We start from the raw sequence: 24,398 nt of genomic DNA, 5'->3' as shown, positions 1-24,398 counted from the left end.
AACCAGGCCTTCAGCTCGGCAGCCTGATGGGTGAGTCACTCAGGACGACAGGATGGATGTCAGGTTGAATACATTAGTGTCAGCTGGAGGAGCAGGACGGAGGCTCCCATTAGCCCTGGTGGTACTCACTCCTCTCCCAGACTTTCTCCAGCCCTTTGCCCAGCATCTTCTCCTACGGACCATCCCCACCTCCTCCCAACACTCTATCATTCCAAAGGGCAAGCTTTGGCAAGAGAGGGCTGGACCTCAGTCCTTCCCATCCTCTCCCAAGGATTTTGGGGGTGGGCAGAGGGCACAGCAGGAAGAAACCAAGCAGCGAATTAAAGTCGGTGATTGTCAGTGTCAGGAGAAGCTAAATAACCCTGTAACTAGTATGAAGGTGAATTCACGGTCTGCTGCACATGGAGAATATGAGTGTTCGCCAGACAGCGAGTGTAGCTCGGGAGTCTGCCCGCCACGGTGGGCAGCCTTCTCTCCAGGGACCCACCCAGAGGAGGCAGGAGGAGGCCACACACTTCCCACCCCTGGCAGGGAGCAGCTGCCCAGGATCCCCGACCAGGCATGGGGAGGGGGCAGCTCAGTGGCTTGACAACATGCTGGCCAGAAACCCAGGGAGGCATTTGTAAGCACCAGCAGAACACACTCACAGATACCAATGCAAGCCCCGTTAACAGTGGATGCTTGCCGATCGATCACTTAACCATGCCAAGGTGATCCTTGTCTTTGAACCTCTGTCCAAAACAGGAGAATATACTGGCATTACTTCTCCCTACATTAGTCTTTGACCGCTTTGTTGAAATATAATTCACATACCATAAAATCTACCCAATTTTAAATGTAAAATCCAGTGATTTTTTTTTAAGTGTGTTCACAAGGGTACACAACCGTCACCACTCTTGACTATAGAACTTGTTCATCTGCCAGGAAGAAGCCCCCATACTCCTTGGCAGCCACTCTCCTCCCCTCTCCCCACCCACAGACTTAAACAACTGATAATAGTTCCCTTTAGATACCAGAGGAAATGAAGGCCCAGAGAGGGCCAGTGACTTGGCTAGGATTACACAGCCAGGGGCTGATGGAGCTGGCATTTGAACCCAGGTAGAAGAATCCCAAAGCCAGCGTTCCATGTCCTGGTGGTTGCCCCCACCCCATGCCCTACCTTGAGTTTCTGACAGTTTGGGCTCAGGCATGTACACGCACCATCTGAACATGTAGGCCCAGGCAGGAACATGAAACTCTCTTCTCCCCAGGTATGCTCATGACTCCATACAGAAAAGCCTCACCCCCCTCCCCCACCGCCACCCCAGAACAGCCAACATTCCCTCCTCCCCTTGCTCCTCTCCCTGGCTTCTCTCTCCCAGCCCTGCTCCTGGAAGGGAAGCTTGGCACAGAGGCCAAGCAGCAGCACCGTGGCAGCTGGAGCGGCCAGTGAGACCTAGGTGGCTTTGGGACTTAGACACAAGAAATCCGAGAGCCCCCTGACAGGAGCTGAAATGAAGTGCCGCTGTAGAGCAGGGAGGGCCCTGCCAGGGTCAGGCTGCCAGCAGGGCTGTGGCTACAAGCCACCCCTCAGCGGTGGCGTGCCTGCCTCATTTCACACCCTCCCTCACATGTTTCTCCTGCATCTTTTCTGCTGTCTCTCACCCGTTTTTCTCTCCACTTGCCTCTCTTTTCTCATGCCCCACTTCCTCCCCCCCACCAAAAAAAAACTTTTAAGAAAAGGCAACAACAACAAAAACCACTTTTGTAGCCAGTCTCTTGGTATTTGCAAAAACTGGAAATTTATGTGAAACTGTCACTGCTTCTGGTAAGTGACAAACCAAGGACCAGAGACAAAGGGAAAAGTAGACACACAGAAAGAATGAGTCTGTTGGATTTGGTTTGGTGTTTTTTTTTTTCCTCCTTTCTCCCTCCAAAGTGGAGGATCCGGCCCGGCCAGTTTGGATATTTATTAAGAAAAAGCCAAAGATAATTAACTTTTTTGTTTTTGTTTTGTTTGAGGGTGCCTCCCCTGCTGGCACTCCAGGCTGCCTGGCAGATCAGACCTGCTCCCTGTTCCTGGGTGCTAGGCTGCTCGTAGGGCTCTGCTGACTCCCCTAAGTCTGCTGGAGCCACTAGCTGCCCACCCAGCCACCTAACTCCAGTTTTAGACAGGGCAGACCTATGCTGCCACCAATGCCACCTCCCTGGGCTCTCCTGAAGCACCGAGCACCCTTTAGAGGCCGGTAAGTGGTGTGGAAGAGGGGCTCCTGCTAGGTATCGTGGCCAGTGTGTCCCTTACAGAAGGTGGGGGTAGGAGAGAGTCTCTCCGGGAGGCAAGGCATTCCCCTGACCAGTTCAAGGCTCTGACTTCTTTGGGGAGGGAAAGGAGAGCAGAATGTGCTGGAAGAGCAGGGAGAGACAGATTTGGGCCACATAGATCTCGCTCTTGTCCCAGGAAACTGGTACTCTGCCAGTACCCATAGACTCTGGAAACACCCACCCGCTAAGAAATCCCTGGGACACAGAGACTTACTATCTGTCATCTCTGACCCAGCCTCAGCCATCAGGGGACCCACCGACGTGGTTCTGGGAGGCACACTTAAGTGAGAAGCTTCTGTCTCTGAACCCCTCTAACTGTGGCCCCGCTCAGCAAGCAAGAAGTCAGTGTTGCGAGTTTGAGGCCTCTCTGTGAAAGACAGAGCTGAGGACATCTCGGCAACCAAGACTGCCAGGGTAGTGAAGATGGCTACCGCCCTAGCTAGCCTTAGGGGTGTGGTTTGCTCCTCTGTTAGTGGCTATGTCTGGGCCCCTCCCTGCAAGGGTGCTCCCCTCTGCGCCCCCCTGGCTGCATCTCTGCCAAGCAAAGAGGCAGCAGGCACCGTGAGGTTCCTTCAGGTAGGGAAACTGCTCTGGAGTTGGACAGAAGAGAACATTTTTGAAGGATTTTGCTGGCCCTTTTTTTTTCTCTGAAATATAAGGATGTGCAATTTTTTTGGTTTCAATTTAGCATTGGAGAATTTTATAATTTAGTAATTAAAATCTCTGATAGGCTTTAGAAATTGCGGCTAATTGAATTTAATGGGAAGATGATTTTCAATTTTATTTGATTACCGGGACCCCTGGCATCGGTATTTATGGGAAAAAAATGGGAAATGTGCTGTGTGGGCTAAGATGGCATAATTGAATTAGGGATAATCGGATTTCTCCGTCATGAATTTCACTATAATTTTCCTATAATTTTCCATTAGATATCTAGTTTACAAATATTCACAAAGAAATGAAGCTCTTTCGGAATGGAGATTGCTGGCTAACAGGATTACGGGCCGAGCGTGCGGCTGTGCCAGCCCCTACCCTGCCATAATGTGATCCCTGTGTCTGCCTTACACTTAGCGTGGCCTCAGTATCTTGCTTTGCCACCCACTATACCGTGCTCCATCCGACCCTTTGTTTCCTCTTCCTCTGTGGTTCCCCTGGGCCAGCACCTGCCTGTCCAGGGCCCACACTCTCTGCTACCTGCTGGCTGAGCCTGGTCCCAACTGAGGCCCAGGCCTTATCAAATGGCTCTGCCCTTCTGTGACCCCTTGTGCTTCTTGTCCATACTCTGTTGGCTCCCTGTTTTCCCTGACACTCTCCCTCCATCCCTGTGGAGCACTGTTAGATACTCGCAGGTGCGGACACGCTTGTTCACACGCACACACAGTCCTCTGGCTAAGGCTTCTGTGCCCTGGCCCAGTCGCCTCAGAGGGAACCAGTTTATTGGGATCCTGGGGTGGGGTGCAGGAACAAAAGCAGCTTTGTTCAAGTTTATGTGAAAGTTACAAATTCAAAATGAGAACAGATAAAGCATGAGATACCTGATGTGTAAACAGGTTGGTGAGTGAGAAGGCCCCAGGCTCGGGAGGGAGAGAGAATGAGTGGGCACACTGGGGGTGCAAGAGGATGCCAGCCAGCATGGCAACCTGACTGGGGAGAGCGGGGGCTGGTGTGGGCCACTTGACTGGATGAAGTTGCTAAAGAGGTTTCTCTTCTGCTTGGGGTGGGGTGTCCTAGAAAGACCTGAAGGCCCTGAGCCCAGGTCCTGGAGCCCAGCAGAGACTGTGGAATGTTCTCACGATGGCTAGTCTCAGGGTCTCAGAGGTGTCACATCAGACTAGTAAGGAAGGCATAGATGGGCCACAGCCCTAAGAGATGCCACATCTCTAGGCTTTTCCTACTGGTGTGGGCACACGCTTAGAAACAGAGCAGATGGATCTGGAGGCTCGTAACACACAACCTTTGACCCGTGACCCTTAACCTGGATGCTTCAGCCTTCAGCCCTGTCCTGAAATCCTAACGTGCCAATTTGGTCTCAGTTTCTTACTTCATGGATCTGTCCTCTGCCATACATGGCTCCTTACTCCGGAGTCCAGCCGACTCCAACTGTGCTGGCTGATTGTGTTTCCCAGGAAGCCCAGGGCTGTCCCCCCACCCCACCCTGGGGGTTATCTGTGGCAGCCCCTCTTGCTGGCCCCGAGATCTGTGAACTCTCCTTGCTCCCTCAGGCCTGCACTGTCCGCCATTCCTAGTCAGCCTTTGACCTTCAGAGGTTACAAAGTTACTGTTCTGCCAGGGGGAGGTGTTTTCCCTCTTCCTGAGGGTCAGCCCTGAGTATCATCAGCTGAGACCCAGGACACTGGGAACTAGCCAGAGGCTGTGTAGGTCCGTGTGCAGGGAGCTCTCTGTGGCAGACGTTTTCATCACCACCCCTTCATACATGGCGCCAGACTTCACTTCGTTCTTCACCTGGTTGCCGGCACCAGGCTGGGGTGTGGGACTAATTGCCTGTTGTTACAAGCCAAAGCTGCAAGGGGACAGACACCTTGTTGGGGTTTCTTTGGGAAGGGGTGTTGCACAGCAGCACCCACAGAGGTTTCTCAGGGCAGTCCTGAACAGAGATCCCACAGGGCTTCCCTGGGCTAGCCACTGGGGAGCTTTGGCTTAGTTTAAGGAGACCTGTTTCCTTACTCAGGGTTTCAGAGCCACTGGACACCCAGTGAAGTTAGGCCTTTTCATATAGGGATGGGGGGTGGACCTTAAGCATGGAGGGGGTGTGACAACCTGGACTGATTGCCAAGAAGGCATTAGGGAGGGTGGCAGAACAAGAGAGGGGTGCCTTATTCTTTGTGGGGCCATTTAGAACTAAAGAACAGCCAGAAGAAAAGGAGAGAAATAAGGGAAAGTAGGAGAAAGAGTAGATTGTTAACTCCCTTGACGTCTTTGCCTCAAGGCCTCCTTGGGCCCCTCCCTTTGCAAAATAGAAATATTGCAAAAATAGGCCAGCGCCATTTTGCTGAATGCTGCCCAGACCAGGGAGAGCTGATGCCCGCTCTCCTCCCCTCATCTGAAGGCAGTGTGGCTCATCCTGCTACAGGAGAGGGGACAATAGGGAGAAATAGACAGCAGGCTGGGCCATCAATGGACAGGAATCTGGGCACAGTAAGAACAGGTATTGGGTTGGCAAACCTGCTGAGGTCCTGCTCCCTGCTGGATGCTTTCCTTAAGCCCCTCCAAGCAGATGGTACATGAGTACCAAGGGCTACAGCATGGACCATCTAGGGTTGTACGGGCGGGGTGGGGTGGGGGTACGGCAAGAGACCTACAAACTCAAGGAGAAAGGGAGAATCAAGAAAGACAAGTGCTTGGTCCAGCCCTAAGGGGCATCCGAATGGGCAGGGCGTGGTCCCCAGGGACCAGGTGTCAGGACATTAGCCAACTTGGTCGAGGGGTGCCTGTGTTCAGGAATGGAAAGAAAGCTCGAGGAGTGACGTGGATCAACGGAGGAGATTGCCTAGAAACTGTGAGGGAAGAAGAGAGGGAGGAGGAAAGACAAAGGCCCCGGGGACTGGAATACGCCCGGCTTGACATGGTGGGACTCAGGGTCCTTTCTAAAGGCAGAAGCAGAGCGAAGCGGTGGAAACTTCTGACTGTACGGCTGGCCTGCGGGAGCGCGGTGGCCAGCGCGCGGGAGTGAGCACGGGGGAAGCGCAAGGCCGACGTGCGAGTTTCCCCGACACACCCAGCCGCGACTCCTCTCTTCTTCGAACTCCAAAAGCCACAACAAAATGAGGGAAGTGGGGGAGAGCAAGGGAAAGAAAACCCCTTCCACTTCTGCCCCACCCGCAGGCCGGGTGCAGCTCCGAAGGGACCGGGCGGGAGCGCGCGCGGAAGATGCACGCGCGTGCCGCAAAAGCATCGCACCTGCGCTCGCTCCCGCGCGGAAAAGTTTGCGCGGGCGCGCACAGGGTGGCCGACCGCGGGCGAGCGGCCGAGGAGGGCAAGCGAGTGCGCGCCCGCCCGCGCCCGCGGTCAGAGGTAGGCGCGTGTGCGCGAGTGCCATCTCCCCGCTTCGCTCGGGCGCACGGCTCCTCCACACAGCCGTACACACCGCACAGCCGCCCCCCAGCCTCCCCCTTCTTCGCACGCGACCCCACGAGCGCCGGCCCCGCCTCCCTCTTTCTCTCCCTCCCTCTCCGCGCTTTGGAGAGTCACTCAGCCCGCCCGAGCCTGTGCGCTGGGAGCGCGGGCGGGCGCGCGTGCCAGAGGCGCGGGCGGGCGAGCGCGCGCGCCCATTCACCTTCGCGCCGGAGCGCGGCGGGCGGGCGCGCGCGGCGGGCGCGTCTGGTCTTTCACCTGCCGGAGCCGCGCGCGCGCCCGGCGAGGGGCGGTGCCACGGTGGCCCTGCCAATCACCTCGGCGCCTGGCAGCGCCCGGCCGCTCCCGCCCGCCCCGCTCCCTCCTGCCAAACTGTTACCCTGAGTGTTACCGTCAGGAGCAATGACATCAGGATTTTAAAACAACTTGTTATTCGGGGAGTAATCAGTTGCAATTAGGCATTAATTAAGTATTATGAAAGTTGATTATTTAAGTGAATTCGGCTTTCGACTCTCCGACTATGGTGAGTACCGGGAGCGGGCGGGGGAGGGCCGGGCTGGGCCGGAGCGGCGACCCCTGAGCGCTCGGGACGGGGCGGGGAGTGGGGAGGCCCTCGGCCTGGCGAGCCCGATCCCCAGCCTGGCCATGGCCACGGGCAATTTCTGTTTTAGTTGAGGGAACTCGGAGCCGCCGGTTGCGTGCGGGCCGGAGCGTGAGAGCGAGCGGGAGGCGCGGAGCAAACTTTCCCCGCAGCCGCCCTCCCGACCCGGCCTGGCCCGGCGCGCGCCCCCCGAGCCCAAGATGCGCTCGGCCCGGCAGGGAGGGACAGCGGGCGGGCGGGGACAGGGGGGCCCGCGAGACACTAAACACATTCTTTTCTCTCTTCTTCTTTTCATGGCGTTTCTCGAAGAGTTTGGGACCAAGGAGCGGAGAATGGATCTTGGAACAGGTACAGGCGGTGGGAACCCACTGGGAGGCTCTTTCACTTTTCTTTCGGTTCTTTGACGGAAGTTAGTATTTTTAGCCCAATGAGCTAGCAGCTGAGCCGAGGGTACCGGACAGGCGCCAAGGGTCTGTGCCCATGGTCCCTGCTTGCCCTGCTTTCTGGATGGTGATATTGTTATTTGTTAACTCGCTTAGTGGCTGTGACTAATTTGATGCTTGTCATTATGAAAGAACCGAGGGGACAGGGAGCTGGGGGGCACCCAGAGAGAGAGGATTTAGGGGTTTTTTGTGGGGGTTTTTGTTCTCCGTGTTTTTTCTCTTGTGTTTTTTAGACACACACTTTTCCCTTTGCAAAGATCTCTGTGTGTGTGGCTTATGGGGTGTGTGTTTTTATTTTTTTAGTGGGGGGTGGTTTAGTTTTTGAAAGCAGCGTCCTGTTGGGAAAGGTGGTTAGTCTGGTTTCGGGGCGACTGTCTCAAGGTAAAGGAATTTAATTTATTTGGGACAAGGCTGTGTCGGATGATCAAGCTACTTATTATGGCTAATGAGTGTTTTTCACCTGAGTATCTGTGGGCTGAGGTGGCTGTTATCAGTTCAAAGTAAGGGGCCCAGGTCTCTCTCTCTCTCTCTCTCTCTCTCTCTCTCTCTCTCTCTCTCTCTCTCTCTCCTTCCCTCCCTCCCTCCCTGTCTCTCTCTCTCAGCCCCCTTTAAACCCCCACCCTGGGAGGTGATGGTAGGCCAGACCAAAGACTACATTTAGATATCTGGGTCTGGGGCTGACTAGCTAGTACCCCACTGGCCTGGGGCAGAGTTTAACTAATGAATTTGGTGTCTTTCTAGTTTGATTTAATTGTATTCGGTGATTCTCTTTTCATCCTCCGATCTGAGACCAGGAAGGGCCCTATCTTAGTTCTCTGGCCTTCTACCAGCCTCCTCTACCGAAACCAACTTTGGGCCAGGACCCTCTCATCCTAGGTTGTCAAAAGTAGCACTTGTCTTCAGTGTCTTAGGGCAACAGGGGCTGATAATTCATCAGAACCCATCCCGTACCCCTTCTGTTTCATTTGGGGAAGGAAAGGTGGTATTAGTTAGAGTTGGCATTAGAGCTTCCCAAGGTCATGTCATAGTCCCATAGGACCCATACAGTGGCAGCTGCCTCTCTGAGGTCAAAGGAGAGTAAGGCAGGAGGCAGCAGAGGGCAATCAGGGGTGTGTGTTGTGGGGGCAGGGAACCTTACAGAGTTGTTAGAACAGGTGTGTTCTTGGATAATGGGATGTGGAGGTCCTCTGCACATCCATGCCCTGGAAGGGCATGACGCCCCCTGCTGGGAATATTGGGGAAGGTGTCTTGAAGCCATTGCTGCCACCCTGCCCCTCCCTGTCCTCCACCCCAAGGAGAACCAGCCCGCCTCCACCTCTAATCAGGTGTCTCCTCACCACCCTTTCAGGACCCGCCCCCTTTTCTTCAGAAATGGGGCCCCCACCCATGCCAGCCAAGAAACAGACCTCAGAGACAGGCCCAGTGTTTGGCACCACCCCCTACCTGGCACAGGGGAGCCTGCTTATGGGCCAGCACAAGGGACTCAAGCATTACTCAGCTGGAAGGCGGGCCCTACCCTCTTCCTTCTGACCTGAGTGCCAACTGGAGCTGGCTCCCATCCTGCCATGCCAGTCTCTTCTAGGCTGCCATGGAGGCATGATTCCATATCCCTTCTGGGGAGTGTCATGATGGCAGGGCAGGAGGCAAGTGACAGAACCTCCTGTGACATCTTAAGGGCTCTAGGGAGACTCACGGCTCTCCACACTCCAGGGACAGGCTCTGGAAACTTTTCCTAGAAGCCGAAATGGCCAGGAAGTCAGCTGGAGCAGGGCACTCCCAGTGGGACCCAAGCCTGGACTCTGGCCACACAGAGAGGGAAGGTCCGTGGTGTCAAAGTTCTGTTTCCTGGAGTTGTCTAGTGATACCTCCCGTCTCTTCTCTGATCTCGGGAGTTTCACTTAATCTCAGCACTTCAGAAGAAAAGCACTTTCCCCTGACTTCACAAAAAGAGGAAGCAGATTGGGGCTCAGTCAGCTCTATCCTCCCTGAGCCCAACTCTGGGGCAGCCACTGTCATCCTCAGGAGCTCGGAAGGTCTCTCTTGACCTCCCCCATGCACAGGAACATGCCAAGGCTTATTGCTGGTGCGGCGCAGTGCAGGGCTTCCTTCCTTTGGGAGCAGCCCTGGTAGCTCCTGCTAAGGGCCTCAGCACAGTGTAAGGAGGGAAAAGCTCTAGAGTTGTCAGTACCCAAGATCTCCAACAAGTACGAGATCGTGGGTTAACTGTCCCCTCCAGCTTCGGACACATGGAGGTCCTGAACAGCTCTGACCATGAGTGATTCAGGGGCTGGGGTGAATTGAGGTTTCTCAAGAGGGGACAGGAGGATCTCAAGACCCTCAAGGGCCATGTGGACCCCTTTTCCCCCACCATAGTTCAGCCAAGGGCTGGATCAATCTGGACGTCTTTAGCAATAAAAAATGCCGATGTCGTCCTAATTCACCAGGCCCCGAGATGACAGCAAATTTACATTTTTTAATTAAACTAGCAGCCAGTTTTTATGAGAGGGGGTTGGGTTATGCAAATCAAATGGTTGTGTACGGAAGATTAGGAGAGTTTGGGAATAAATTCCACAAATGCTAATAAAAAAAAGGAGAGAGAGAGAGAGGGAGGGAGGGAGGGAGGAGAGAGGAAGAGAGGAGGACTTGGTTCCATTAGGCCCTTTTAGAGTGATTTCCCTGGGGGAGGGCACTAGAGGGGGAGGGGGAGCAGGAAGGAAGCTTTCAAACACAGGTAGGTCGTTCTGTAGTTGGGAAGCTCCCCAGGATTAGCCCCCACCCCCACCCCAGGCTGATTTCTGGGTCTAAACACACTGGAGCCTGGGCAGAAATGGCTACCTAAGAGCCTTGGAGCTGTGACAATGAGCTTGCTCTAGATTATCTGGGATCTGTCGGTAATGCACCCTTGAGAAGGGAAGCGCTGTCCTGTAGAGGAGCCAAGTAGGCTGCTCTGGGTGAAGGGCCAACTAGGCAAGAGATCAAGTTCAGGGGACCTGGTGAGGGGCTACCTACCCACTGAAGACTACTTGCAGACCTGTCATCTGGACAAGTCTGGGAGGGCTCCCCGAGCCAGGCCTGTTCTCTTGTCCTGCTGGGGTTACAGGTCAGGACCCTTTTTCTTAGGCAGACCCTCTACTCCCATATCACATGGGACTCAGCCTTCAATGACAGGAGGCCAGGAGAGATGAGGCCAAAAGAGCTGGCCCAGGAAATAACCTTAGGCAGGAGAAGGGCAGCAGACTCCCCCTAGTTGTGTCTTTACCCCAAGGAGCAAAGAACTTGACTGTTCACGCTCAGCTCTGGTAGCCAGAACATCAGCATGCAGAACTTCTGTGAGCCAGAGGTTGAAAGCTTGGTATTGCCAGAAGTGGAAGCTTCTACAAGCCCCCTTAGCACAAGGTGCACTGAACTCCGCATGCACCAGGGAATGGGAATGGTCTGTGCTGCTTCTGGAAGGATTTCTTGTTGGGTTGGGTAAACTAGATCGCCCTCAATTTTCCTTCCTGAAGACTGTACTTGGCCAGATATACCCACTTAACCAGTCTAAGCTGGGGCCAAACCGGGCACCGGTTTTGCTGGTCTGCAGGGGGCGGGCGATCTGGTGCCATCTTGGCAGGAAGGAGCCGTCAGAGCCGAGCAGAGCATGGGCTGTCTTGGAAGTGGTGTGTTTCCTGGTCCCATTCAGATAGGCTAGCCGTGTCCCCAGCAGTGACACTGAAAGGGACTTGAGCATCAGGTGACCTTTAAGGTCTTTGACTACCAGTTTGATTTTGCTCAGTGAGGCAGTAGGCATCCAAGGAAGAGTCACATGGGTGAGGGGAGAAGTGTATCATTGGTCCATTCTCAGCAGAAAGCATTTGAGACACCAGGCAGCTCAGGACGGTGAAGTGGCTATGAACCAGCTCTGATTCTGGTTCCAGTGCAGCAGAATGCCAGCTAATGGGCTTAGCATGGTCATCCTCCTAAGAGGCCCCAGAGAGATCCCACCTCAAACCCTCTTCCCTGGTAGGGACCTGTGAAGGGAAACCCACAAACTCTTAAGAGAGGCACAGGGCTGTGGGGTGGGAGGGGGGCACAATATCAGCTAGGCAATCACTCCCTGCTTCCCTGGCACTGCCGATACTCCCCACCCCCCACAGCTAGGGAATCTGGCTGAGTTGCAGCTTGAGTTTTTATGATGGAAAATAAAATAAATGGAGTCACCTTTGCAAGGCTGAGTCACTGCTGCAGCATCTCCTCATTAAAGCTGCTGCCCCTGGCTCGAGTCCCTGCCCACTTCTCCAGGCAGGGAATGAGGTGGGCCTCTTGACTTTTCTTTCTGGACCCTGCCAGGCCATTGCGGCCTCCCACCCTTCCATCCGCTACCATGGGCTAGTCCATCCCCGTGAGAGAATCAGGTCTTCACCTCACCACCAACTCCAAGGCCCCATGGTTTTTAAGTCTTGCTCAACCCACTACTGCCTCTATGCCTCCTTCCCCTTATCCCTGTCTTCCCCACTTTTCCTTCTCCTGGTTCTCGTGTTTAGAGGGGGAAGGAAGTTGCTCCAAAGTCGTTACTAGAAATGGGTCCCCAAAGCAAGCAGCAACTGTTGGGGCGGCCAAGCCAAGGTCTAGCAAGTCCAAAGGTGCTGGAAGCCCGCGGCCCTGGGGTGCGAAGGTGATTGGTTGGGCAGACTGCCATACAGGGTGGTTTGTGAAAGGCGGTAGGCTGGTGGTCCCGTGTACCCCTGTCTGGCTGTCTGCAGGCTCTCAAAACACACGTCCCCTGTGAGGGAAGAGCCCCCAGGTGGGCGGTGAGGCCGCAGTTCAGTGAGTCCTAAGGAACTTAGCAGAATCAGGGTGGCCAGGCCCCCAGTTTGCAGGCACGCATAGTGTCAGAGAGAGCTAAGATGTCACATGCTAAGATGAGGGACTCGGAATGAGGACCAGGATGTTCATGAACCGGTGGCCTTAGGGACAACCTCCCACATCTAGACTTCTCCCAGGCCTCTCCCCTCAACTCTGAGCAGTTACTTTCCATTGTGCAACTACATTTTTCTGCCTTTTTGCCAGGCCACCCAGCTCTGGCAGGCAGGTCCTTCCTACTCACCTTGCTCCCCCACTCCCCTTGCCAGCCTCATACCCAGTTGGCCCTAGGAAGAGATAAGAGATAAGAGGCTGGCTGGAGCCTGCTTCTCAGAGGAGCTGGCTATACCCGTGGCATTGGTGTGCCAGCATTCACATTCATGAGCCTCGGTCCCCAGAAGGTTAAGGCCAGGGGCCTTGTTTTCATCCATCAGTCCAGCTCTTAATGCTGACCATTAGACATGACCATTAGCTGCTGTGTTGACATCTCCTCCCAGTACGTGGAATGGGGCTGGGGCTCATGCCTTCCCACCCTAAGTGCTGGTGCAGTTGATTGATGGAGACTTCTCTTCCCCAAGTGCCTACCCAGCTTCTGAGTGGGGCAGAAGGAGGAAGGCAGGAAATGGTGTCTGATTCCCTCAGGGCCTGGGCTTCTCAAGAGCTTCTAGGGCCTGCATTACAGGAAGGAATGGGTTGGAATCATGGATGGTGAGAGGGGACAAGGGGACATGAAGACAGCTGCTACTAGCCATGATTATGGTACGGAACGGGGTGTAACAGAGTGTGAGGTCAAGTTGCTATAGGCCTTCTATCCCGTACCCCCTCCTGTCAAGTAGACTTCACGCTGGGATTTCTGCTCTAGGCTAGGTTCTCTCCACTGTCTGACCAGTATAGGCAGGAAGGCTAGAATGAGGAACCAGCCCAGACTGCCAAAGTTTCAGAGCTCTGCCTTATGGTAGAATATTTGGGCCATACCGGAAGAGCCATGTCTCCCAGGCTTTCCCTCTGGGGTGTCCTTTGGTCCCACAGCCCTGCTAGAGGCCTAAGTGCTTGGCCATTGAGAACGCTTCCTGAAGCCTGTCTTGTGGCCTGGGTTGAAGGGAACAGACACCAGGCATTCCCATAGCGTACTTCCCACAGCTGAGCTTTTCCTATGGGGCTCTGTCCTTGAATTAAGGGGGACTCCTGAGAGGGAGTGTGCCTACAAGCCTCCAAAAAGACTTGTATCACTAGACCCAAAAAAGCATCTTCTGCATGGTCTCTGTTTTCATTTCTCTCTGAGCAGCTCCATTCTCCCTGCTGCCTGAGAGCCCAAAGCCACAGCAAGCCAGGCCTGGCCCATTGAGGACTGACTGGGTATTTTGATGACCAGCAGGGGGAGCCCTGCTGTATCTGCCCCAGTCCTCTCAGTGTTCTGGGCTTGTGGGCAGCCCTGGTCCAGGCCTTCTGGCTCTGGATGTGGGAAGGGTAGCCTCCCTTCCCCACCCCCAGAGGTTCCTTAGCTGAGTTTGTTTTGCCAGGGTGACCTGTTTAATCATCTCATTTTCTGGTGGCCGTTTATTCCTCGTTTCCACGGTTACGGCCCCATTAAGGGGAGAAGCAATAAGGCAGCGAGTCAAACAGGTAATAAAAACATTAAAGCCCTTGTGCACAGAGAGAGGACGGGGTGGGGGGAGGGGGCTCAGTGAGGTGAGACGGCCCAGAGAGCAGCCAAGGTAGAGGCTGCCTGGCCTGGCCCTGGCCTCTGGAGGCTATGGGAAGACTACTTCCCAAGACCCAGTTCAGCTTAGTCCCCAGTCTCCAAGGCCCTGGCAACAGGCTGTATGTTGGAGGTAAAGCAGGAAGCAGCTAAGTGAGAGAGGGAGAGTAACCAAAGCTCCCCAGGACTGTCCCAGAGAGTTGCATGACCTGTTCCAGGCCAGCTGGGGGTGGGGGCTAATTTCTGACATTGTTTTGAGCTCTAGAATTTTTTCTGCCAGCTTTATCAGAAAGCATATTTGTGGTGAGTGCCGCTAACAGGGCCAGTCTGGTGAGTAAATATCCCTGGTGTGGACGGCCCTCTGACCTTGAAAGGGAAGAGCAGAGCGGTGGGAGCCAAAGGCATCTGGAGGGAGGAGGGCCAAGAGGCCAGGAGGGCGTGGTCTAGGTGAGAGACCTTCTCTGAGAAGGGTCAGGTGAGGGTGAGAGGGCTGGACTCCCTCAGCAGTGGTATATCCCCATTTAGGCTGGATATGTGACTTGCCCTTGGTGGATGGGCCAATCCTTGTGGTCACCGTAGAAGAGTTCCTTGGCCGATTCTCCTGAGGGCTCCCTTCCTCTAAGAGGACGCCGAAAAGCTCCAACAAAAGCCAGCCTTTTGCCCAGCTGGTCCGGACCCAGGGCAAAGAGTTCTGCTGGCCAGGGAGAAATGCCAGGAAGTGCGAGGATGGTGTCAGAGCTTCTGTGCCTGTGTGCGCTGGAGCAGCCACTGTTGCCCTGGAGCCCAGGGTCCATTCACAGAGGGCACAGGAAGCCAGGACCAGTTCTAAGGTGTCTCTGGATTATGGAGGAGGCTGCCTTTTTAAAAAAAAAAACTTCTATACTCTGATCTCTGGCAAATTTACAGAGGTCTGTGTGTCTCTGATTATTAATTTCATCGTTGATTCTGACTAGCGAGGGGAGAAAGAAGGTGTGGGAAACGGGGGAAACCCTTTGGCTGGGAATTGTGCCTTGGGAGCAGGCCTAGATGAGTTAATATTCCGATCAAACAATTAAAAATAGAAAATGCTCCCGCGGCACCAGCTGCTGAAACTCTCAGCAACTGTCACCAGCGGGTTCAGGGGGCAGGTGGTACTGGAAGGAGCCTCTCCGCACATGGCAGGGTTCAGAGTATAGTGTGTCCACTGCTCTTTCAGGATCAGGAGTGGAGGTTGGGGCTCTGAGTCCCCTTAGGGGCCAGAGCAGGGCCTGTGCAGCCTCAGGGCTGCCTTTCTTCCCTGCAGGGCCCCGGTAGTATGGTGAAGTCATCGCCAGATGCCCTGGTAATTGTTTTAAGAATCCAACTTAAAATAAGATGAAAACTTATATTCCTGGGTGAGGAGCAGTTTCCTATCTAATAGTAAATTAATGAAAGGCTTATAGCAGGCCGCCTGGCCAGGAGGCTTGTTCATCTGATAAATCCGAGATCTCAGGCCCACTAACTCTAGACCTGGAAGTGCCCAAAGCCCAGGCCCCATTTCTGATGTCCCCTTGGGATGCACCATGGTCTACTGAGGTGGAAGACACATCCCACGTGTTCATGGAACCTGCCAATGATAAGGAGAAGCTTTCAAAAACTGCAGTTGGAGAGCCTTGGTTCTCATTGTCAGGAGCATCAGTTCCCCCGAGAAGAAGGGGCTTCAGGAGCAGATCCCACACAGAGTCTGGGCAGGGTATCCACACTTCAGAACAACATAGCGAGCACAGGTGAGGTCGTTGAGTACTCCAGTTTACCCAGGACTAGACAGACCAGCATTCTATGAACACCCGGGTCCTCACCAGCTAAGAACAGTTGATCAGCCTTCCCTTGTGGTCCTGCAGAGGCTAGGGACTTCCAGAGCTAAATATGTCCTATGCAGGAGGGGTGACTTACAACTGATTCCCCCTGATACTACTCTGCCCTGACCCAGGCTTGCTGTGTGGCCTGCTGCATTGAGGTCAGTGTGCGTGTCCTCAAGTGGGCACGTAGATGCCACCCAGGCAGGACAAGACTTTGCCTGGAGGCCTGGGGGGCTAGAGTAGGGTCTTCTAGCAGTGGCTCTATACGCCTTTAACACAGAGACCTCGCTCTGTGAAACACAGATCAGGGCATCGGGAGAGGACACAAGCCACATGACATCACAACATCCTCTGGGTTTCTACCCAGCACCTTCCTTCTGAGAGACCGAGAATGAGTATCTTAGAAAAAGACAAGGTTCCGCGTATTTGGTTTGTTTCACAGGTGCGAAGGGATGTAGCCTAGAGGTCGAGCCACTCTCTTAGAACTTGTAAAGTCCGCGCTTCCATCTTTAGCACTGAAGGGAGGGGAAAAAACATAAAAACCAGAAAACACAGGTGGGGAAACAGGAGGCCCATAGTCACTGCCAGACTTGTTCCTAAAAGCAAGGAGACAGACACAGTATGGAATTTCCTTGCCAGGGGGGAAGCAGGCTTCCCTGAGGGACTGTTCCACATGGCAATGTCGAGGGGAAATTACAAAGCTTACATCCCTGGGTACCGACTGTGTTATTCAGCCTGTGTCCCTGGAGGGCTTCAGATCCCATTACAGTCCCCTTGTCCTCTTGCGTTCCTCCCTGGGCCCACCTACAGTGTAGTGGCTGATGCAAATGGCTACTAAGGCTTCACAGGAAAGCTGATTTGCTGCAGGCCTCCATCCTTCACAGCTCCTGAGAAAGGGACTCTCCCTTGTCCGCAGGGAGGGCTGCCAGGGTGGGTCACTCTTACTTGTCCCTGGTGAAATGGAAGTGGGCAGGGCAGGGCAGAGCAGACCAAAGTGCAAATCTAGACCCGTGGTTCTCCTAGGAGGCAAGTCCTCGGGTTCATGTTTGTCCAGTGTGCTTCTGCGAAGGCAGAGAGGGATGGAGGGGGTGCATCCCCTGGACCACTCGGAGACCACTTCACTCCGTTCATGAGTTCAGTCGGTCCAGGGTCCCACTGCTCTCTGTTGCTGCAATTCCCGGTGTTTCCTTGGGAACCACAGAGAGCAAAGTGGCTGCTTTGCAAACAGCTGGGTGATGGGGTGGGACTCAGCCTGATCCTTGAACCGTGTTTGTCCCCTCTTTGCTTTATGAGTTTGAGAGGACCTGACTTCTTGGCCAGATTGGACCATATTATTTTAGGAGGTAGGGAGCATCTCAGTGTCTTTAGGGCGGTTTGTGGGGGGTACCTGGGGGCATAGCTACCCTGGCACCCCACATCTCTTCCACCCCAGAGGAGGAAGTTAAGAAGTGGTAGGGTTGAGAATGTGTGCTCCAAGAGGGAGCCAGACCCATAGCGGGTGTGCCTGGGTCAGAGTGGAGAGGAGGGAGCCAGACCCATAGCGGGTGTGCCTGGGTCAGAGTGGAGAGGAGGGGCTGAAACACCGAATGTCTGTAGCTGTGGCTGTTGGTTTTCCAGCTGACACCAGGGAATTCCAGGCCCCTCCTTGACTAACTTTCCCTTGGCTTCAGGCTGAGGCAGCAGGTGGGTTAAGCTGGAGGGCAGAAGTGCCTGCCTCTTCTAACACCACGCTCACCATCTCACACCAGTGGGGTCATGACCCTCTTGCTGAGAAGCGTCACACTGGGGCTTCTTGGGAGTCTGCGGATGGCAGCAGAACTGTAGCTCCTCCACCAGGAAGCTGAGGCAGGACCAAGAGCCCCTGCGAAGGAGCTTGGATGTTTTCAGTTTCCAAGTCCCTTGGGGTCTCAGGGGCAGATTGAGACAGGCTCCTTGCAGGGGAGGTGTTAACAAACAGCAGGTGATTAAACATGACAAGCGGTGACATTTCTGTTCAGGGTTCTCAGTCCCGGCAAAGCCAAGAATGAAGCTATAAACCCTGACATTTTGTGTTATGCACTGAGAGGATTTTAATAGACCTCGCTCCCTCTTCTCCAGTTATCTTCTCTCTGTCTTCTCCACCCCCATCACATCCACTATCCCACTGAGCGTGAGCGAGCGTGAGGAGTGAGCTAGCGCCCTGCCTTTCCGCTTTGCCTGGCCTCCATTCCTGGCCAGGTACTGCCCTTCACCCTCTTTGGCTTTGATCTTTCCTGTTGTCCTTCTGCAAACCCCCCTCGCCTCCCTCCATCCCTCCTTGCTTCACTTTCTCACCTCCTTTTTTTGGGTCCTGATCTCACAGCCTGTCCCTTAACTGCGGCTGTCCCAGTTGTCGGGGACAGCAGGTGGCTGTCCTTGTGCCCTCTTTGTGCTCATAACATTTCCAGACAGACTTGAGAGTGGGTTAAGGGAGATTGTGGGGCTTGGTCTGGGCTCTTCCCCCATCTTTTTTTTAAATCTCTTTTTCTCCTTTTTGGGACAAGGACAGAAGGCAGAGGGAGAAAATTGCCCTCCATTGCAAACAGTTGCTGGGTTTACTCAGAAAGGCCTGGCCAGCAACAGTTGTTCCTCGTACAGAGAGATACAGAAACAACTGGGGCCTTCTTTGTTCTCTTGGCAGGGTCCTGTGAAGGGCATCTGGAGGTGAGCTTGGGGTTGGCAAGGGCAATATCCAGTGTCAGTTCAGTTCCAGCCAGGGAGTCCCCACCCTGACAGGCAGAGAAGGTTCCTAGAGCTAGGCAGGATCTGCTTCAGAAGTCAGGCCACACCCTGGGTCCCCCGCTCTGCCCTAGTGAACACAAGAAGCACTTAGCTTTCTGTGTTCGTTTCAGTAAATATTTATTGGGCCAGATGCTGTGCTGGCCAGTGGTTCTGTCCCATGGATCTCGTGGTCTAATGAGCTGGATGGATAATGAGTTGTTACTGTGGATACAAACAGGAACAGGGCTCAGAGATGAGGACAGAGGGACGGGATGACCGGGAGAGCGGACCCCTGAGGGACAGGCCTAGAATAAGGGAGGCCAGGCCCAGAGTTGAAGGAGGTACCTCAGCCAAGGGTCAGGGGTCAGGGATCAGCATACTGAAGGCCCGGGGTAGAAGAGTATGCTGCCTCACAGGCACTGCCTAGTGTGGAGGAGATTTGAGCTGTGCCATCCTACGGTAGCTGTCCTTGGATCTCTGGGACCCTGAACTTGCTCTTCTGTCTTCCCTTCCACCTCTGCCCACTTGGGCCAGGCATGATTCAGGTCTGGATGAAACAGAATGAGGCTCACCCTAGTTCAGTAGACAGAGAGCAACAAGAAGTAGCCAGGTGCCCACAGACTGGAGCTGTGGTAGCCTCTCCAGCCCCCTACTTCCTGTGGTGAACCCCAGGAAAGAAGCAAGAGAGAGGGTCCAGGCCATGTGATGGGCATGATGCAGAAAACGCAGGGCCAGGAGAGCCTCTTCACTTTGCTAACCCTAGGTCTCAGCAAGGCCAGGTAAACTCCAGGAGCCTCCTGAACTTACGCTCTGCTCTCTTGGTGGTTGGGAAGCGCTTGATGTGTCCTTGTTAGCCTCCCCGCTTGCTAAGGCTTCAGACTATCCTCTAGGCTTCTGAGGGCCAGAGTGGACAGTGCAAGTAGGGATTCAAGATGCAGCAGAGAAGCCCTGCAAACCAGGAGAAGAAGGGGTACATAGTTACCTTAGAACTGGACCAGAGGGGAGCAGATGATGCATGGGCTACTGGGGTCCCAAAAGAGAGGCACCAAATTTAGCTCCTCATCTGCCAATAGCTGGCCTCATACCCTGTGCTAGGCAGCCATAGCCATAGGGCAGCTTTGGGGCCTGTAGCCTGGAAGGATCTCATACAACCCATGGGATACTTTTTCTTTAGAGATTTGCCTTTGCACGGGGCACCATGCTGAATACTCCTTATCAACACATTGGTTCCTTAAGAGAGATCAGGCTGGCTTCCCTTTTCAAGAAGAGTTTAGCAGGTACACAGCAGACTTCAGATAGTACTCCTTCTCTGCCTCCACCCTGCCTTTCTGACAAGCTTGGTCCAGGTCCCTCGATGCCGCCTGTTTTGCTCACTTCCCAGAGTCTAGCTGGAACTGTTCGGACCCTCTCAAGGGTCTTCCCTTGACAGCTGGGCTGGGGGTCATTGTGAAGAAAGGAGGGGAGAGGAGTCCTAGAACCCAGACTTGGCCTACTGCCCCCCAAGGTCCAGAGCCAGGTTTTATTATAATCCCCACATCCTGTTGCAGATCCTTAATCAGCTGGATCCCAGGTTGGGCTGGACCCTGTGGTGACACTCAGGGTTGTAGCATAGAAAACCTGAAGTGGACTTTCTGGAGCTGGGCTTGGGGCTAGGAGGATCAGGCAGGTGGAGGGGAGGAGAGGGAACCAGCACAGCACAGGATGTGGACAGAGCCCAGACCTACCACCCACCAACCAGGATGGGGGTGGAGGAGCAGCTGTTGCAGACTGGGAACCATGGCTATTGGGGGGGGCACTAGTCTGTGGGGGCTACTGTATTGCCTTGTGCTACCGAGACAGCTGGTCCTTCAGTGGCTCTGACAGTGGGCAGCAGCTCTAACCAGGAGTCAGTGGAGGGAACCCTGTGTAACAGTGGTTCCAGGGTTTATGCAGACATACCAAACTCCAAGACTTGGAGTGTTCCTGCAGAGGGCCGGCCAGCCCTGGCTGCTGTGAGCTTGGCTAGCCAGGGCCTGAAGCTCTGTTGAGAGGCAGCTGGGAAGGGGAAGACCTCAAGCAGAAGCTGGGCTGGTACAGATCACAGTGTCAGCCTGGCCATTTAGTTCAGCCTGGTCCTGATGCGGCTGCACAGTGTAATGGGAAGGATACCCTACCTGAACCTTCAGAAGATGAGGAGACATGGAGGAGGCAGAGAAGGGAAGCCAGAGTGGGCTGGCTGGCAGCGGGTGGGCAGACTAGTGTCTGTCCTGCCAGGGGCCCAGGCTGGCTCTGTAGACAGCCACTTTTCTATATGGAAATGAAGAATTTAGGCTAATGGAGCTCAACCATCTCTAATTTTGCGATGGCAGGAGGATTTTGATTGAAAGTAATTAAGCAAGCTAGCTGTAAAATTAATTAAAGCAAAAGGGGGGGATTTTTTATTGGATTGGATAGCGATATAGCGTCTGTCAGGCGGGGGACGGATGGGGGTGACCTGAATCCTCTGCCCTCCCCCCTCCCACTCGGGACGTTTATGTCACTTTAATCTCCTTACAGCGGCTGCTGTGCATTTGTTTGAAATAATCAAGGAAATATGGTCAGAAATTGTCAGCTTTCAGATCTAATTTACCTGACGGCCCCTGCGCAAGCCGGCAAGGCCTGGGGAGTGAGCAAGCGTGAGCAGTGGGGGAGCTGAGTGGGTCCTCTGCCCACACCCTAAGCCCAGGCACCCTCCAAGGGGGGAGAAGGTCCTGCTATGTCCGTGGACACCTCTTTCAGCTTTGCCCCCCCCCCCGCCCACCTGCTGCCTTGTCCCACACTAACCAGCTTTAGGGTTTAGGGAATATAGGATTAGGGAGGTGATTGTAATTCTTTATTCCAGATGGCTGACAACTGCTAAACCCCTCCGCCAGGGCCACAGTTTTAAAAATACTCTTAAATTAGTCCCCCCCATGTCCCCCTCACTATTGGCCTCAGTATAAAGGTTTGAGGCAGTAGGCTTCAGAGATGGTGAGGGCTGCTCTGGACTGTCACAAGCTGCCTCCCTACCCCTTCTGGGGCCGTGCTTACTACCCAGAGCCTGTCTGTCCCAGGCCCTTTTCCTAATTCCAGGATAGTTCTGGCCCTGCTTCCCTTCCACAGCCCAAAGGACAGTGGGTGTTCCATTTCCAGTGGCTGACCCAGAAAAAGGCTAGCCTCTGCTCATGCTGCTCTTGTAGATTTGGGGTGCCGGACTTCCAGCCTTGTACCCTGCACCCCATAAGCTCTGCTTAGAGCTGTTGGGATTCTTGGAAGGGTGGAGCAGTATGTGGCCTGAATCCTTCCCAGCAGGGAACCCTGTGAGGACCAAGGAGAGACTGGAACAATCTGTTTCCAAGGTTGTAGAAGGTTCCCCTTTAAACAGAAGGGGTCTGGTGGTCTTTTGGGCATGAGAGACTCAGAATAGGAATTGGGTCCCTTGCTCTGTCTGGTCCTGGGCAATGAGTGACCCTGGTTTTCACCAAATCCTCTTAGGCCTCTGCCCCTTTGTAGTTCTAAAGTCTGGTGCAGATCTAAGACAACCTGCATCTTGGTAACTGTTCTCCATGTTCAGGGCACATGGGACCTGAACGTAGGCTTCTCCCACCCCCTCAGGAATGCCTTGCACAGCCTCAAATCCTTTCCCATTCCCCTGGTGGAGGGCTCTAGAAACAGTTCCCACTTGTCCGCCTTAAAGCAGACCCATTGGAAGGGTTCTTTGCCCACCTACCCTCCTTGTTGCCACCCAAACACCCTCTACCTCGTCCTTTCACCAGTCTTTCCCCTACCCTGGAGCGTGCCTCCCACTCCCAGCACAGCTCTGGGGCAGGGTGACTCAGGCTGCCTCCTCCAGCAGTGAGGGAGTGTGAGAGCCTTCCCAGCTCAACTGCCAATGGAGCATGGCAGCTGGAGGCTGGGGAAACATCACTGGGCCCACTCTCCCCCATTATGAGTCACTGGAGTAGGGGGGCAGTGAAGCCCCAATGAGCCCTACACAGAAAGAGGGAGAGAAAAGCTGTTGGCTTAGGACCCTGCAGCCCCTGGGGCATAGTTGTACATGCCTGACATCCGAGTGACACTAAAGTCCCTGGAGCCCCACACTCCCAGAAGCCCTTGCCTTTAGTGTCCATCTGCTTCCAGATCTCATGGGACAGGAGAGTGGAAGGAGTCTGGCCTCAGCCAAGCCTCTTACCTACTCCAGCTAACACTTGTCCTTTTGATGTAGAGGGACCAGCCCAGGGACCTGCAGGGGAGGCTGGGAGGGCTCCGGCCTTTGGCTAGGGCTTATTTCCCAGCTGGATGTTGGTCTGGGACTGCCAATGGCAGGTGCCCAGGTGGAGAGAGGCTCTTGAGGATGGCCCAGTCAGGCTGGAGCTGTAAGGCATAGGCAGAGATGGAGCAGCTCAGGAGAGGCCCCCTTATGGTCTCCTGGTGTCCCAGAGACCACTCTATGCCTGTGTGGGAATGATGGTGCTGTACTGTAAATCCCCTTGTAAAGTGGATTCTGTATGGTGAGGAGAGAGCTTTGGCTCGACAGCGACTCTCCTTGAAGAGGAAGGGCTGTGACAGGCAGTGGCAGACAGGCAGCAAGATGGGAGGATAGCCTGGGATGAACACATGTTGTCCCTCAACAGGACCCATAGCAGAGAGGGTGCAGGAAGTCTGGGAGAGGGCAGAAGTGGGTGGGAGGGAGCTTAGGTTTAGAGGCCAAGGACTGGCTCAGCAGTACTTTGATGCCTATCACCTGGCCAGCCTAGATTCCAGCTTTTTCCTCTGGCCCCCAAGGCTTTGAGGAAAAAGCACTGAAGTACTGGCCTCGGCTCCTTGGTACCACTCCCTAGCTGGCTCACTTTGACTCTGCCTTTCCCTACAGTCCTGGATCTGAGCCTCTTGTGTAGAATTTGTGGCAGGGAGAAAAGGAAAAGGAAGACAGCAAGAGACCCTGCTAGCCCCAGGATGCTCTGGTTTTCCTGAGGTCCCTGCAGATCTTGGGCTTGAAGACTTTGCAGTGAAGGTCTGCCTGACCTAGCTTTCTGGGTGCTTTCTTGCTTTAGGTGGGACTTGGCCCAAGTTATGATAACAGGTCTCCTTCTCCCAGAGAAGACTGAGGAAGGCTTTCCCCGCTCATATATTTAGGAGAGGTCTTAGGGTGCCCTGGCACAGGGGTTAGGGGTAGAGTAAGGAAGGTGCCTGCTTGACTGGGAGAAAAACCCAGAGTGGCAGGGGTCCAGTTCCAGGAATCATTAACTTTAGGGTCTCCTCGTGCCAGGGACCTCAAGCCTTCCCCAGCCAGGTCCTTGCTGGAGTTGGCTAGATGTGACCAGGCTCTTGGCTCCCGGAAGTACCTAGGGCCAGGCAGGGTCGGGCTGTCGACCCCCTGACCTCACGAAAGCCCCCCCCCAGTTCTCTGCTGTGCTGTACTTTCTTCCTTGTACCCATGCACCCATCCTGTTACACTCAGCCGTCGTCCTTTCCAGTCTGGCCTCAGTTTCTCGCCCGGCAGGCCTCAAGTCTCCGTGGCTCAACTCTGGCCCGTCCTCCGTCCCCCCTGGCTTCACAGTCACATTTTGCTTGCCAGCGCAGGGCACTGAAAAACTGCTGGCACTGCCAAAAACCCTGTGTGCGCTATGACTCCCCAAACATCCCTTTATTTTTATTGTTCTGTTAATTACTGTTTAAACTTTAATAAGTCACTTCGTCAGGAGGGGGGACCTGCCGTGAGCTTTTCTGTGCAAACATGGGCCGGGAGTGACTCGGGTGTAATATAACCCTTTATGCGATGTGGGAATGTTTAGATTGTAACAGAAACTTGTTATTTTAATGACAGTTGGGGGGATCTGAGCACAGGAAAGAAGAGAGGTGGGCGC

General features: G+C 54.3%; 1 protein-coding gene across 1 annotated transcript in view; it reads left to right on the top strand.

The window, feature by feature from the left end:
• Nucleotides 1–6,774: 6,774 nt before the first annotated feature.
• Casz1 (castor zinc finger 1) overlaps nucleotides 6,775–24,398 on the top strand; it is a 49,807-nt gene continuing 32,183 nt past the window's right edge. Inside the window, exons 1-2 of the mRNA XM_038334508.1 lie at nucleotides 6,775–6,916; nucleotides 7,304–7,342. Of these exons, the coding sequence (XP_038190436.1) occupies nucleotides 6,868–6,916; nucleotides 7,304–7,342 (88 nt within the window). The 5' untranslated portion in view covers nucleotides 6,775–6,867. The remainder of the gene's footprint in view (nucleotides 6,917–7,303; nucleotides 7,343–24,398) is intronic.

This window comes from Arvicola amphibius, chromosome 6, assembly GCF_903992535.2.
Source record: "Arvicola amphibius chromosome 6, mArvAmp1.2, whole genome shotgun sequence".
Classification (NCBI taxonomy): Eukaryota; Metazoa; Chordata; class Mammalia; order Rodentia; family Cricetidae; genus Arvicola; species Arvicola amphibius.
This window is presented reverse-complemented; position numbering and strand designations above follow the sequence as displayed.